General features: G+C 41.0%; 2 protein-coding genes across 2 annotated transcripts in view; both read left to right on the forward strand.

The window, feature by feature from the left end:
- LOC308319088 (uncharacterized protein) overlaps positions 1-218 on the forward strand; it is a 3,028-nt gene extending 2,810 nt beyond the window's left edge. Inside the window, exon 3 of the mRNA XM_080768944.1 lies at positions 1-218. This exon is cut by the window's left edge and continues 1,037 nt beyond it. The gene's annotated coding sequence lies outside the window, so the exon portion shown is untranslated.
- A 3,433-nt stretch (positions 219-3,651) lies between these two features.
- LOC308319087 (uncharacterized protein) lies at positions 3,652-15,484 on the forward strand. Its single transcript, XM_080768943.1, has 8 exons — positions 3,652-3,942; positions 4,923-5,029; positions 6,878-6,898; positions 8,238-8,576; positions 9,218-9,274; positions 10,923-11,345; positions 12,165-12,422; positions 13,783-15,484. Coding segments are annotated over exons 2-8 (1,155 nt in total). The 5' UTR covers positions 3,652-3,942; positions 4,923-4,974; the 3' UTR covers positions 13,785-15,484.
- Positions 15,485-15,929: the final 445 nt, after the last annotated feature.

Raw genomic sequence — 15,929 nt, forward strand, 5'->3', positions numbered from 1 at the left:
ACATTCGATATTTGTGTTGTTTTTCCGTGAATTAATGCCAGTTCAAGCGAAGTTCAAGCCAAGCTTGTCGATCTGCTACTTTTGCTCCATAATTGGAATCCAAAAAAAGACACCTAACAGAAACCAAATAAATACAATGAAATAATGTGTTGAAAATCAATCAAGCATAACTCGTTTTAACACACATGATGATGCGCTGATCTGTTTCCACTACTTTTGTCATATACGGCTGAAGTATATTTCTGGATGGGACTCGGTGCCATGCGTTTCTCACAAAAGGATCTCAGTCGGAGGAGTCATCTCAATGTTTGTAGGTATCAAGTTTATTCGATCAAAGTTTACTCTCAGTTTACAAGACAGGGGAACAACGGCCCCTCGGAGTCACACAGCTTAGTCCCTTCAAATCGACGTTGCAGTGTGAGCACAAAGATACAGAAGAATCGTTACAGTTTTATATGCATGACAATGACTGCCTTTCTCATCCGAGAAGGTATGACTTAAGAAGTGTCCTTACTTATTGACCAATCACAGAAGGCCTAGTCGAGTCACACAAATAACCTGCATGTCATAAAACTATATAGGAGTGAAACACTTATTACATGTTACCACATGAGGATAACTCTATAATGTTCTATATTCAAATATCCTTATAGTTCAATCTTAAACAAACTGAATATGAAACTAAATAATGAATAAGACAGAAGGTATTGTTAACAGTATAATTGATTGAACACAAAACACATCTAAGGTAATTCAAAGGGGAATGGACTTTTCAGGACAGCTGTTGGTGGAGAGCCCACCCTCTCTTGTAAGATAAGCTGTCCTACCCCCAGAAGGGCAGGATGGTGTCCTAATCAGAGACCCTGTTATTTCAGCTATAGTTGTTTAAAATCCTTGTAACCGTTTACTCCTATTTATGACTATGTGAACCTTACCAGAATGAAGTTATTTAAGGCCTTAACCTAAGGCTCAACCAGATGTCAAGATAGAACTGTCTCCTGGGCACGCCCGTGAGAGCCATCCCAGGGGGCAGTTCCCGCGACACCTTCAACTTAGGGAGATTTATGGCCTCTATTCTTAAGACACCAGCTGCAACCATCTGTAAAATTATTCATCACGGCTTGACATAATTATGCTCGACAGACAGGATATTATTTTAGGACATATATCGTTAGTGTATAAATTATGCACAGGGGTACTATGGCATATTCAGTATGTTGTGGCTTTTGAATGTGTCTAAGTGCAGCAGCATATCTGTAAATATATCTATATTGTATGTGATGCTTAATCATTTAAAACCTGATAAGCTGTTGTCAGAAGCAATAAGCTGAGCAACTATGCTGTAGCAGCGTCAGTGTTAGTTAGTTCATATATACATGTGACATCATTATTGGTATATATAGTGGTGAGATAATATTTAGCTTTAGCTTATGGTGTGTGCTGCGAATGTCAACCTAACGAGGCTGTGGTAGAGAGAGAGAGAGAGAGAGAGAGAGAGAAAAATAATAAATAAATTCACATGGACCTATAGGACATGTCTTTCTGTTATTCCTTGAGTGACATACTGTAAACGTTCGAAAGTATCTTTTGCTTTTCATAATGAATACAAAAAATGGGCAATTTAAGGTTGAATGAAGGATTTTGAATGAAGGAGTAAGGAATAAGAACTATGGTCATACCAAATGGGACCCAATGGGTCGGCGTCCGGGCACACTAGCAGGCGTGAAGGCGTCAGTTGGACGCGGTTGGACGTCCTACCACTACCAGAGCGAGCCACATAACTTCCTTGTTGTGCTCGGCAAGTAGACTATGTGACGGGAGAATAGCGCTTGATGTTATTACGGGGCTGCCTGGAGCCACACATTCACAGTCATTATGAGCCGGGCGGTGCTTAGACGCCCGCACGGCATGTGTTTGTAAATCAATCAAGCGCTCTCCTTTCCCAGTTCAGCTACAAGGCTGCAAGATGATACCAAGGCTGCGTCCGAATTGCTAGGGTTGTTCCCTACTCCCTATCCCCCATACGGGGATCCAGACTCTAGTGGACTCTATAGTGATGATTTCGGACAATACTCCCTGTATGGGGAGCACCGACTCTGACGTCAATATCGATAGAGGGCGCTGTAGTTCCGCGGGTTCATGTACTTTTTATTTGCATGAAATCCCCATTAGGTTTTTTCAGATCGCCTCATAAAGAACAGTTTGAAAAATAAACAAATCATCCCGGCCGTTTCACTCATTTGGATATGAAGAATCAACTGACAACAAGAAACCAATCAAAACGCTGCTGCTGAATTTCCGCTAGGAACAGACTGTATCGAATAAGTGACTGCAGGCTGTCACCTCCCTGCAAGGACAGCTTGTAAAGTTATTTTTAAATTCATGAATGAATAAAGAAAAAATAGGTTAATGAAAATATGTTTGCAGGCATTTAGGCCTATATATCTATGATAAAAAGGTTATTTAATTTATTGATAATAATCATAGGCCCATAACAATGGGCCTATGATTATTATCAATAAATTAATATTAGGCTATATCCATTATCCAGCAATATGAAAACAGTGCACAACCTTGACAATAATATGAAAATATCAGCAGCATGATTGAATCTTAACCACATGAACCCCCGCTAATCCGGGGGCGGGGGGGATACGGCAAAAATAGCCGATCTATAAGCAACGCGCGACGTCCGTGTTGTGAGCTTGTATACTTTTACTTGGGTACTTTTGGTAAAGAATTACCAAAAGTAGCCGATCTACAAGCTCTGCTCACAATACGGACGTTTGGTGTTAACAGAAACAGCAGTCCAATAAATGACTGCCTACACAATGAAGTTTTAATGCATTTATCGCAATTCAATGAAATAATGTTAGATAGCATATTTTTTTTTATATTTTCATGGCAGGAATTAATGAATATTAATAAAACATATGTTCGGACACAATTAATATGTGTCTCACATGCATGTATCCTACGTTTGTGATAAAGAATCTCACAAATATATTCTACAGCAAGCAACTGATTCCTCTCCTAACGTCATGCGCTGGGCCTGGGTGATACAATGAATCAGATTAGTAATACTATTGCAAATGAGTAGATTTATTATAAATAAAATAAAACAATTTCAAATAAATGCACAGATCATTTGTCTCGAGATCTGTAGCTTCGAGATCCGCCAGGGAAGAAAAGAGGGGAAAACGAAAGTTTAAAAAGTACATTTGTGTTGATTTCTTTCGCTGGTTCAACTTCTGCATCTTCTGAGTTGGAGCGCAATGAGCGCATGCATGCAGAAGCAGCGCACGTGCGCAAACGCGTGCATGTGCGCTCAAGAGCGAGCTTGCGCAATGCATTATGGGGCAGATTTGCTTCGCTGTGTTTTTGTAGTGACCATCGGATGCTCCCTACAATTCCCGGTGCATTGTGGGATACTTCAGTCCACTACGTTAGGGTGCAAAAATGCTCACTACATATTCGGACACTATAACAAAATGGCGGAACCTCAAAGTAGTGCACTATATGGGGCATAGGGAATGATTTCGGACGCAGCCAAAAGTGATTGAAGGAGTGGGTTATCGGTGAAATTTACACCGGTCACGTGATGGTAACCAGCCAATCAGAATGAAGTATTAGTTGGGCTGTTTTAGAATAGATATTTTTCCGTACGCGTTACAGATTCTATATATAGCTCTATATCTCGCACACACACACACACACACACACACACACACACACACGACATGCGCTAATATTTCTCACAGATTATCATCAGGAAACTCACTAACATGACTTCTGCAGCTCTGCCGTTGAGCCTGGTTATTTACCAGCAGTCTGCTTGCTATGAAGAGGAAGGACGTGGTCCCATTTGAAACACAGTCTGTCCTATAATTCTGTATCAACCTCGGTGGACTCAAGCTGCTTAAGGCATACTCTCAGTACTCTGTAAGTTTACTCTTTGTTTATACAACAAAAAAACATTTTTAATTAAACAATTTTTTAATTTCAAATACAAATTTTGCATTTAAACTGAGTTAAATGACAAGTTAAAGAGAGCCTTTTAAACACAGTCTGTCCTATAATTCTGTATCGACCTCGGGGGAATCGACCTGTTTAATGCATACTCTCAGTACTCTAAGTTTACTTTTTTTTTTTTTTTTTAACGAATTAACCCTAGAACACTAAACATATGTTTTGTTACACCATCACTAAACACAGGTATATTTGACCCAATATAAAATATTCCATAAATAAATAAATTCTCATCAAAATATATTGTAGTAGGCCTACAGCAATACATGGCAACTTGAGGCACTCTTTAATATTTCATCATGACTTTTCACAAATTATTTCATGGGGGGCCATATCATGGGGGGGGGACAAAATCGGTGAAAATCATGCATATTTTTTTATTATTCCTAAAAAAAAAGATAAATGAAGTTGGGAACTTCTCCTTTGGTCCACCCATTCCTAAGACATGTGTGAAGAATGGTCCAGTGAAGAAAATATTAATAATTTAAAGTCCATTGTGGGTGTATTGGATTTTTCTCTATCACACCATCACTGAACACGGGTGAAATTCACCCGAAGACCTGCCTGTAGAAGGGATGTGGGCAGGGAAACAAACCTATACCTTCTATGATGTCATGAGCATCATGAAGGTACTGAGAGACCCATCCACCTCAGACATCAGCAGCATTATGAAAATTGCAAAAATGTAACCGTCCGGGTGAAAATCACCTATGTTTAGTGTTCTAGGGTACTTAATTAAAATTCTAGTTTGCATTTAAACTGAGTACAATGACAAGTGAGCATATCTGTATAAGGAGAGCATATACATATACATATACAAGAGATGCTCTGTTATGATCTGGTTAAGTTAAATTATATTTCCTCTTATGTACATACAATATATGATCCACCAGCTAATGTGATTTAGTTCCTCTGAAGTCTTCAACCGAGAGGGGAGGGCCAACTATGAATGTTAGAGGAGCAACACGTGGATTTCTGCTGTTCCTTTTGACTGTACCAGGTATTGTACATTTATATATTTTGTTTCTTCATTCTCTGTATGTCAGACTAACATCATGTGATATCATAATGTCAAATGTCAAAATGATGCATACATCATACATTTTTCATAGATAATGGTGAACAGACAGAAGGCATGATTATGAATGTTGGTTTATAGTCAGATTACTGAAACTTTCTGAAGAGCAACGATTAGACTTCTGTAGGATCTGATTTAAAATAATAATAATAAAAACTAGTATATAGTTGGGGGGGGGGGGGGGGGGATATATCACCCTGCTATAAAATGGCTGTCTTCTAATGTGCTGAGTGATACTGTACAGTATGTAGATGCCGGTATGCCACAAGATCAAATATAATATTCACTTGTATTTAGGGCTGGGACTCGATAAAAAAAAAACTAATTAATTTGAGGCGTTGTAATTAATTAATATAAATTAGTCAAATGTTAATCAAATATCAATATTTGACCTGAGAAGCTTTTTTTAATTTTATTTTTACATATTTTAGTATACGAGTGAATTAATGACTGAGTTTTGTTTACCGTAATTTAAATGTCCCATCCACTGGGCCAAGCAAAGCGGTCTGATTGCATACATGTAGGCTATACAGTATGATCGGTATTCGGTTCATCCAGTAAAAAAGGTTCTGTGGTGCAAAAACTAAGCGTGATTAAAATGCATTAATTAATTTTTCTCGTATTATTGTTTTTGTAATTAAAGTGTCGCATAGTCGGTCATGGACGGAGCCCCGGGGGAGCCCCCGGGACCCCACCGACTGCGAAAGTGTTAATTAATAGAAATGAATCTATACCTAAGAGTGTTAGAGAGTGGTGTGTGGGGTCTTCGCGTACTGTAAGTATAATGGTGACAATGCTGTATAGGTCAACATTTTGTTCTGTTCAAGAATCCAACACCAGATTGGTACTAAGATCCTGTTTGTCTCAATGGCTACGTTTACATGAGCAGTTAAATCCCCTTTTCATTCCGAATAGAAGTTCAATCCTATTAAACGTTGTTATGTAAACACCTACAAAAACTTACATCCGAATGAAAACGCTCGATGCGATCTAAAAACCATTCCGATGTCACTGGCCGGATTACTCCGATTTTCAATGCGATTGAAAGAAATTTGACTCATGTATACACTGCTTCGGATGTAAATTCATTCTGGTCTTTCTGAGCATGCTCCAATTGGGCGCTCATATCCAAGGCGCGCCGTCGGCGCCGAGGAGTTTGCACATAGAGCGCGTTATTTCGTTCCTTTTTTCAGATCCGAAATCCACAAAAAAAATGTGGAGCGCAGCAGATGAGATACCCCTGATCTGTGTGTGTGTGTGTGTGTGTGTGTGTGTGTGTGTGTGTGTGTGTGTGTTCAACGGTCTCTCTCTCTCTCTCTCTCTCTCTCTCTCTCAAAAATAACGAGCGACCCGATACAATAATAATCATCAGTGTTGCGTTGCGTTGCGTGCCCTGGCCGTGCTGTAGATACAAAGTATAATAGTAGGCCTACAAATAAAAACGAGATGATCAACTTCCCAGCGGAGAAGCGGAGCCGCAGCGGGTGGGGAAAAAAAGACGGCGTAGTTTCACGTGAATTAACATGTATCATGTGACGTCTTCTATCACTTCTCCATATAAACACTCATTCGGAATGACCATTTCCCATGTAAACTCGCGGCAAAAAACATTACATCGGATGTATTTTATTCGGAAGTATTTATTCGGAATGATCACCCTTCATGTAAACGTAGCCATTGACTAAAGAATGTTGGCCTTTATAGGCAGCAAAGAAACATCTCCTGTCCTCTAATAACTTCCTCATTATGATTATGTTCTCTATGTTACAGTGATACAGGGTCAAGATGTCTGTGAGTAGATTTTTGTTACTTGTGCTGTTCATGCATTGAATCCCAAATTGGAATTACAAATGTGTTTTTGTTTGTGACATTGTGTGACCTTGTCTTGTCGACCGAAACAAGACGTGCTTAATTGGGCCTTTGGATTCCCTGCACCACAGAAGAGATCTGTTTATCTTTTGCCTCTTTGTCCAAGAATAATCTGGTCTATTAGCTCTTCCTGAAATATATTTTTTTCAGAGGTGAGTATTGAAGTTCAAGGTAACAGATAGTGCAAGGTCAAAGTTTAGCCTTATGCTTAAGGCCTTTAGCCTTAAGCTTATGCTTAAATAATATATGTAAATTGATGCGTTTAGTTTACATGCGCACGCACGTGTCAGAGCTGAAATGTAAATATGAAATAAATGCTTAAACATGTAGCTATTGTAATGTTAGAGACCACGGAAGTGAACCATTTCAAGCCTGTTTTCTCAACTCGCTGTTTTCTGCCAGACATTTACTCCTATAAGCCATATCTCCAAAACTGGTGGGTCAACCAATATGTCAATTTGTAGCAATGATTCCCTGCTTTCATAGGACATATGACAACCCTAGAACACTAAACATATGTTTTGTTACACCATCACTAAACACAGGTATATTTGACCCAATATAAAATATTCCATAAATAAATAAATTATCATCAAAATATATTGTAGTACAGCAATACATGGCAACTTGAGGTACTCTTTAATATTTCATCATGACTTTTCACAAATTATTTCATGGGGGGCCATATCATGGGGGGGACAAAATCGGTGAAAATCATGCATATTTTTTTAATATTCCTAAAAAAAAAGGATAAATTAAGTTGGGAACTTCTCCTTTGGTCCACCCATTCCTATAAAGACATGTGAGAAGAATGGTCCAGTGAAGAAAATATTAATAATTTAAAGTCCATTGTGGGTGTATTGGATTTTTCTCTATCACACCATCACTGAACACGGGTGAAATTCACCCGAAGACCTGCCTGTAGAAGGGATGTGGGCAGGGAAACAAACCTATACCTTCTATGATGTCACTGAGCATCATGAAGGTACCGAGAGACCCATCCACCTCAGACATCAGCAACATTATGAAAATTGCAAAAATGTAACCGTCCGGGTGAAAATCACCTATGTTTAGTGTTCTAGGGTACTTAATTCAAATACTAGTTTGCATTTAAACTAGACATGAAAAAAAAAAACACAAATTCACAAAAATCCAATGGCAGTCTCTCAGTCACATTTGGTCACATATTGTCCCTCTAAAATAAAGTATCTCCTGTGTCCATGTCCTGTAATGTCTTTATATGATGTGTCCTGTGTCACAGCGTCAGCAGGCTGGGGAGTAACCTGCAACTCCGAGCGCGTGTGCCTCAGCAGGGGCTCGACGGTGCACATCTACTGCACCTACGAGTACCCTCCTGATCTGGTTCATAACGTCACGCGCAGATCCTGGTGGACTGAATCCTCCGCCGAGGATCTGATAGAGGACTCGCAGTATGCGGGTCGTGTTCAATACCAATATGACGACGTGGACCGCAGCGCGACCCTGACCATTGCGGACCTGAGAGAAAGCGATGATTCTGTATACAGGTTCAGGTTCATAACAAACGTACCGGGAGGGGAATATAATGGCCCCATTGATGGAGTCACATTAGCCGTCAAAGGTAAACTATTCCATGTTGTCTATAATTATATTATACCTGGTACAAATCGGACTGTCACAGCTATACAGAAACACATAAGAGTAGTAGGTTCATTCATTTTGGGGCGGGAACCCCTTTTTGGTGTTTTAAACATTGTGTTATAATTTAGCTATTGAAAAATATCAGACCTACGAGCTCATAGCGCGCCACCGAGTGGCGCGCTACGAGCTTGTAGGTCTGATATTTTTGAAAAATCTTTAAAAAATGTGGTGCAAATCATTGAATATATATTTCAGAGCGAACATTTTTAACGGAAATATTTGCTTCTGGGGGGGGGGTCCCTGGAACTACATATTTTCAGATGGGGGTCCGTGGCCCAATAGAGATAATGCTGGGGGTCCTTGACATGAAAAAGTTTGAGCACCACTGACATAGAAACATGGGTTTTTCAGAAAAATGATTTTTTCATCGACCTCAGTCCAAAATGGGTTAATTCAACTATTGTGATAATTTTGAATGTCTATTGTGATCATTTTGAATGTCTATTGTGATCATTTTCAATGTCTATTGTGATCATTTTTAATGTCTACTGTGATCGTTTTTAATGTCTACTGTGATCATTTTTAATGTCTACTGTGATCATTTTTTATGTCTCCGACTAGACTACTGTGAGTCAGACACGGACTACACAGTCAAACCTCCTGACGAGTCCAGGGACGGTGAGTAGGCCTATAGGCTTTTGTTACATTATGATGTTTCTGTATTGAATCTCAAATCACTTTTATTTGGGTTGTGACATCATGCTGCATACCCAGCATACACATACTGTAGGTTAGCTTCTCATAGCCCCATAGTGTGACTTCCCCCTTCGCTGTATAGCGTCAGAACTCAACTCATACACATACTGTAGGTTAGCTTCTCATAGCCCCATAGTGTGACCTAGCCCCCCTTCGCTGTATAGCGTCAGAACTCAACTCATACACATACTGTAGGTTAGCTTCTCATAGCCCCATAGTGTGACCTAGCCCCCCTTCGCTGTATAGCGTCAGAACTCAACTCATACACATACTGTAGGTTAGCTTCTCATAGCCCCATAGTGTGACCTAGCCCCCCTTCGCTGTATAGCGTCACAACTCAACTCGGTCACATACATATAGGCTACTGCATTTCCATTCAGAACCGGCTGTAGACTATGCTGCGGGTCAACACTCATTACCAAGATGGTTTTGGATAACGAGTCCTTGGACTTCTTAGAACAACACTTGTGTAGAGGCAAGCTCAAACTTGACTTTGCCTCTCGGCTGGGCACATGCATACAGAGACTGTTTTCGACGCGTATATATTATATTGTCCAGGCATTGACTGCTGTAGGGTGAGGTTCCCATTTATTGTACAGGTTCTGTAATACAGCAGTTTTTGTTATGCAAAATACAGTGATACGGTAAAAACCATGTGATCTCTTGTGACCTTCCAAACCATTCAACCTGGCTTGTTGCACCTGTGTCATTATGTCAATCCTGTGTGACACACACCCCCCATGGTGAACCCGCCCATCAAACGGGTTAAAGGCACACACAGGCAGAAATCAACATGGTAATAATACATCAAATACATAGAAATAGTAAGCACGCTAAGAACTGTCTAACAGTAGACTATCTGTACATTCAAGCTATGACTATATAGAGTGCTATGCCTACATAAAATGCTATCTATATGACCTTTGCATACGCCTGTAAGGTCGTCGAGGCTAGTGCAAGTGGCTAAGATGGAGTCTAAAGAGCTTTCAGACTGCGGCGGAACACTTCACTGTGGGCCTCTATAGCAAGCAAAGAAACATCTCCTGTCCTATAATGCTTTTATGGTTGTGATCCGTGTTGTTTTTGGCAGCAAATTTTGATTTTAGTTTTAGTCACAGTCTCTTGAATAGTTTTAATTTAGTTTTAGTCACATGGAATGTTTTACTGTTAGTCTAGTTTTAGTCGACTAAATGTCATAAGATTTTAGTCGACTAAATCTACAGTTGATCTAGTCGACTAAAACGTGTTTTGGCGGGCCTCGATGCCGTCCTAATGACTGATTTTACACTGCGACGCGTTGTGAGCTTGTAGATCGGTTATTTTCAGCATGCAACCAATTGTAAAATGACGTATACTGGATCTCTTCCTAGCATTTTAGTCTAGTTTTTATTTGTTGACAAAATTGTCAGTGTATTTAGTCTTAGTTTTAGTCATCATAGCTTAGCTTTCATTCAGTTTCCGTTTAGTTTTCGTCAGTGAAAAAAGGTAGTCGACGAACATTTCTCGTCTTAGTTTTAGTCGACGAAAACAACACCGGTTATGCGATTATGTTTTCCGTTCTGTGTTACAGATCTCTGGGGAGTGACATACGACTCTAATAGCGTGTGCGCCATTAAGGGTTCAACTGTGAAGATGATCAGCACCTACAAGTACCCGTCCAGTTACACCGTCAGAGTCCATCATCGTTCATATAGTGATTCTTCATTTTTTCATCAACGTCATGACACTGGCTACTACACCTATGACACTGTCAACGCCGACGTCATAAACAGTTTCTGGTTCACCAAAGAGACGGATCGTGCACCTGTGGATCTGTACCGGCTCTCTCTCTATGCGGGTCGCGTTCAGTACCATTGTGTCAAACAGCGCTGCACCCTGTCCATTACGGACCTGAGAGAGAACGATTCAGCGGAGTACATGTTCAGGTTCATAACCAACATACGAGATAGAGGGAAGTATGATGGAAAACCCGGAGTCACGTTGGGTGTCACAGGTATAACTTTAGCATGAGGTGTTCCATACATTCTGTTTGACATCTAAGGAAATACACACACACACACCAGAGAGGAAATATCTCTACCAGGCCATGAGGGTGGAGTCAGTGTCTGCCCATGAATGCCCATGTCTGGCCCAAGGAACTACAGGAATATTTTTGAAATTGCTCAACGAACACTCAATATACAACATTTCTGAATTAATAACCTCAGAAAAGCTGTACCTGCAGTCCATGGGATAAACGTTCCATAATAATAAGAATTAAGAACCATAACCATAAGAGCCAATAGTGTTGGGTGTTGCTTCATCCATTTAGACCATATATGTCAAACTCAAGGCCCGGGGGCCAAATCAGGCCCGTGAATGAATTATCTTTTGGATGATATTTAATTAGTATTAGAACTGGCCCTCTGGTATATTGCACGGACCACCATACTACTAAAAGTCCTGCTTTGTGACTTCTTAAGACTGTCTGTGACTGCATGTCTGCATCCATTCATGTCAGACAAAGGCAGGTGCGCTTCCCTCAGCTATATAAGCTATAGGTTCAAATGGAAAAGGCAAAGTGGAAAAAGCAGTAATCCAAAGTAACGCAGACTGGCTGCAGATACACATTATTATTTATTGAGAACATTCGACACATCCTGGGCCTCAGCCTTCCTCAGCGCAAGATTTGAAAACGCATTTTTTTTAAATTATTTGGGCATGATTCCGCTTGGAGATGTTTCATCTATTGTCACTACCATCATTTCACAATCATTGGTTATTATTTATATTTTGGGTTTAATATATATCTATTTATTTTTGCACCCTCTAGACTTCCGGGTGACGATGACTCCTTCCACAGTGATAGAAGGACAGACTGTGACACTGACCTGTGACACCACCATCACCAACTGTAGGCTGAAAGACCGCCCCGCCTACGTCTGGTACCACAATGGACAGAAGATGGAGCACGCAGAGGGACAACGGATGGTCGTAGGCCCGGTCATCAGTACCCATGCAGGGAAATACTCCTGTGCTGTCAGCGGTCGAGAGGACGTCAGAGCCCCTGAAAGAGCTCTCACGGTCAGATGTGAGTAGAGGTTGTTTTTAAGTTGTGCCGTTCACATTATTCAATCTGAAATCATAATTTGGCTTGTTGTGACTGTGTCTTAAAACTGAGCATACGGATGACGGATGATGGGTCACCCATGCCGAGTGGGTCAGCGCCAGAGAGCATGGTTTGATCCCAGCTCGGGTGCACAAATCACAATAAGTAAGACCTACTGTATAGCTTCACAGAGTTTGATTTTAACCATGAGTCTAGCCTAGAATTCAGCTGAACCTCACTTCCACATTTATCCAACAGTCTCAAACATTCCTTAGTCAAGTTACAGAAATAATTAATCTGGCTTGCTGAAAACAAACTGTCTTTACACCTAGGAAAAAACGGAAACCATTATCTTTGGCTTAAATAGTAATCTCAGCAAGGCACATGGCTTCTTGGTTAGAGTGGGTGACAATATTATCACACGGAAAGATGAAATTATCTACCTAGGTTCCATCCTGGAGGCTAATCTTTCCAGTGATAAAATGGCCACCAACGTAAAGTCAACCGAAAAACAAGATTCCTTTACAGGATCTCCTCACTAGTCGACAAAAACTGGTCCCTAACAGGAGCCCTTGTACAAGGTTTCTTCGACTATGCATGCATGCACCTCTTGGTACCACAGCGCCACAAAGGCCCTTAAAACAAGGCTCCAGACTTCCCAAAACAAACTGGTCAGGCTACTACTTGACCACCCCACCTCACCCCTGCCCACTTTGACAGGCTGGAATGGCTTAGGGTTGACGAGGAGAGTACAGCATCTTGCAATGGGGCTGGTCCACAAGATTCTCTACAGCAAAGACACCCGTGTACCCGTCTAAATACTTTCTTAATGTCAACGAACTCCACAACCACAACACCAGAGGGAGTTCAACAAACCATGTGCAACCCAGATTCGGCTCAAACAAGGGACTAAATTAATTTTGCTCCTATGCCACCAAAATGTGGAACGCCCTACCAACAGCCATTGAGACATGTGAATCCCTTGACTCCTTCAAAACCGCTTTCAAAGGGCACCTACGGGCGGCTGCAATTCGAAGCTGGATCCCGTAAATAAAATCTGTTCCCCCCCCCCCCACCCCCTTCTCCCCTTACTGCATGTTTTTCCCTTTTTACCTTCTTATATGATGATTTCCTGTTTGTTTTTTTATAGAAGTGTATACTTGTCCGTCTCTAAATGTTCTGATGAATTGAAATGGTGGACCCTGTTGTAAACAAGTGTAATGCTTTATCATGGTGTAACAATTTTTGTATTGACTTGTGCTTTCATTTGGCATACTGTGAAATTAAAATTTCAATCAATCAGGGAATAAAAATAATAATTCTTTCTTTCTTTCTTTCTCAGAACGACAACTCTGACTCTGACTCAGATTTTGAGATCTTCTTACCTTTGGCCAGTAGCAGCAGCCCTGCCTCTTCAGCCCAAATAGAACAGCAAGATTATGTTAACTACTCCACTGTCCAAGTAGAACCAGGAAGAGACATACTTTTCCACCGTCAAACCCCCACCACAGCCCCAGGGACAGAATGATGTCCACTACTCCGGTGTCCACTTCACTCGCTATAAGAAGAACCAGGAAGAGACATACTTTTCCACCGTCAAACCCCCACCACAGCCCCAGGGACAGAATGATGTCCACTACTCCGGTGTCCACTTCACTCGCTATAAGAAGAACCAGGAAGAGACATACTTTTCCACCGTCAAACCCCCACCACAGCCCCAGGGACAGAATGATGTCCACTACTCCACTGTCCACTTCAATCGCTATAAGAACCACAAAGCCCCGCCCCCTCTCCATTCCACCGTCCAACCACCACGGCCCCAGAGACAGATATCTGATTATAAAAAGATTATAAAATTATATCGGCCTACAGAAAAAAACCTTAAAGATTATCTAGTACACAGCAGGCTAAAAGAAATCAACACACCAGCACGCCAGGGACCAGAATACTTCAAACCCAAACAATTAGTAAAAAATAGAACCACAAAACGCGTCTTAGAGATTAAACAACAAATAACAGCCAGAACCAGCAACTGCATTTACTTAATCACATGTGAAAAATGTGGTTTACAATATGTCGGAGAGACAGGTAAAACAATAGGTATACTAGGCTGGGACGACACAGATACAATATTAACAATGCCAAAAAGACAACCACAAGATTGGTGCAACATTTCATGGCTCACGGCATTGAAGCTCTAAAATCCTAACTGGACAGTAGGACAAAGACGTTTTAATGAAAAACAGTGGATTAAGAACCTCAACACGGATTTTCCTGGAGGCTTAAACATGCCTAAAATCAGATCTTGAACACTACAAAACTTAAACTCAGGATTAAACTGGAGAAATCTAAAAGTGATTGGATCAGACTTCCTTCGGATACATGGCGAATGCATTTATTCCTTGCATTGTGCTTGTGCCTACACATGTTGCGACCTGCGGTCGCAACATGTGTAGGCACAGTGCACTGAAGTCTTTTAATTCCCCCCCAATTAGCGCTCTGCCTCCTCTCCTTATATGGTCAGCCTGACCAGTGACCATTACCTGCTCACCCCGTCAGTCACATACATCTGAGCCAATAAACCTGTCACGATCCGTGACATGTGTTGGTTTTCATGGTTTCCAGTTATGGTTGGTGTTTTACTTTTCTGTTGTGTTCCTCTGATTTATATTATACTTATATGAAGTATTGTGTTCTTGGTTGCCTAGTTCCTGTTTGAGTTTTGCTTTACCCTTGTGTGCTTTTATTTTGTAGAATTGTTCCTATAGTGTTTCCTGTCTGCCTTGTTACTGTTTGCCTGCCTTGTCAACCTGTACTGTGATTAGCCTAGTGTTTCCACCTTGTCCTGTTTGTTCCCCAGCCTATCACAGTGTTGTTCACCTAGTGCCCTTGTGTATTTATACCCCACCTGATCCCAGTGTCTCCTTGCTAGTTCATTGTGGTATGTTGCGTGTGTCTTGTCTTGACACCTTTGTGCTTCCAGTGTTTTTGTTTGTATTCTATACTTACTAGAGTTATTAAACTTTCTGAAATGACCTGCTCTGCCTCTGCCTCCTCGTGCATTTGTGTCCTACAAGCTCTCCTGACTTGAACCGTGACAAAACCAAGACAATCTTCCAGGGGGGCTTTCACGTATAAGCGCAGGTAAAGGGCCAAATAAGAAGGGTGTTTTCATTGTTAAATCGATCAGGGCCTGTTCATTTTAAGCACCCAAACAAGTAATTCAAAGGTTATAGTCATTCAAAACGGTCCTGTCTCCATGATGCTTGGGTTGGGTAAATCAGCATAATACAAATGGAGGGATTTGAATGTATTTGGTCAACGGAGGTTAATGAAACCTTCATTCTAATGTGCTTAGTTTACCTGTGGCCATCGGACACCGGTCTACTTGGGAACGATGCAAGTTGGGAACAAGGACAGCCGGGAATTCATAAAGCCACCCTGGTATGCAATACCTGTTATATCCGTAGTCATAGCACCCGTTTTTAA

Source organism: Protomyctophum bolini (assembly GCF_963924005.1).
Source record: "Protomyctophum bolini genome assembly, chromosome: 7".
Classification (NCBI taxonomy): Eukaryota; Metazoa; Chordata; class Actinopteri; order Myctophiformes; family Myctophidae; genus Protomyctophum; species Protomyctophum bolini.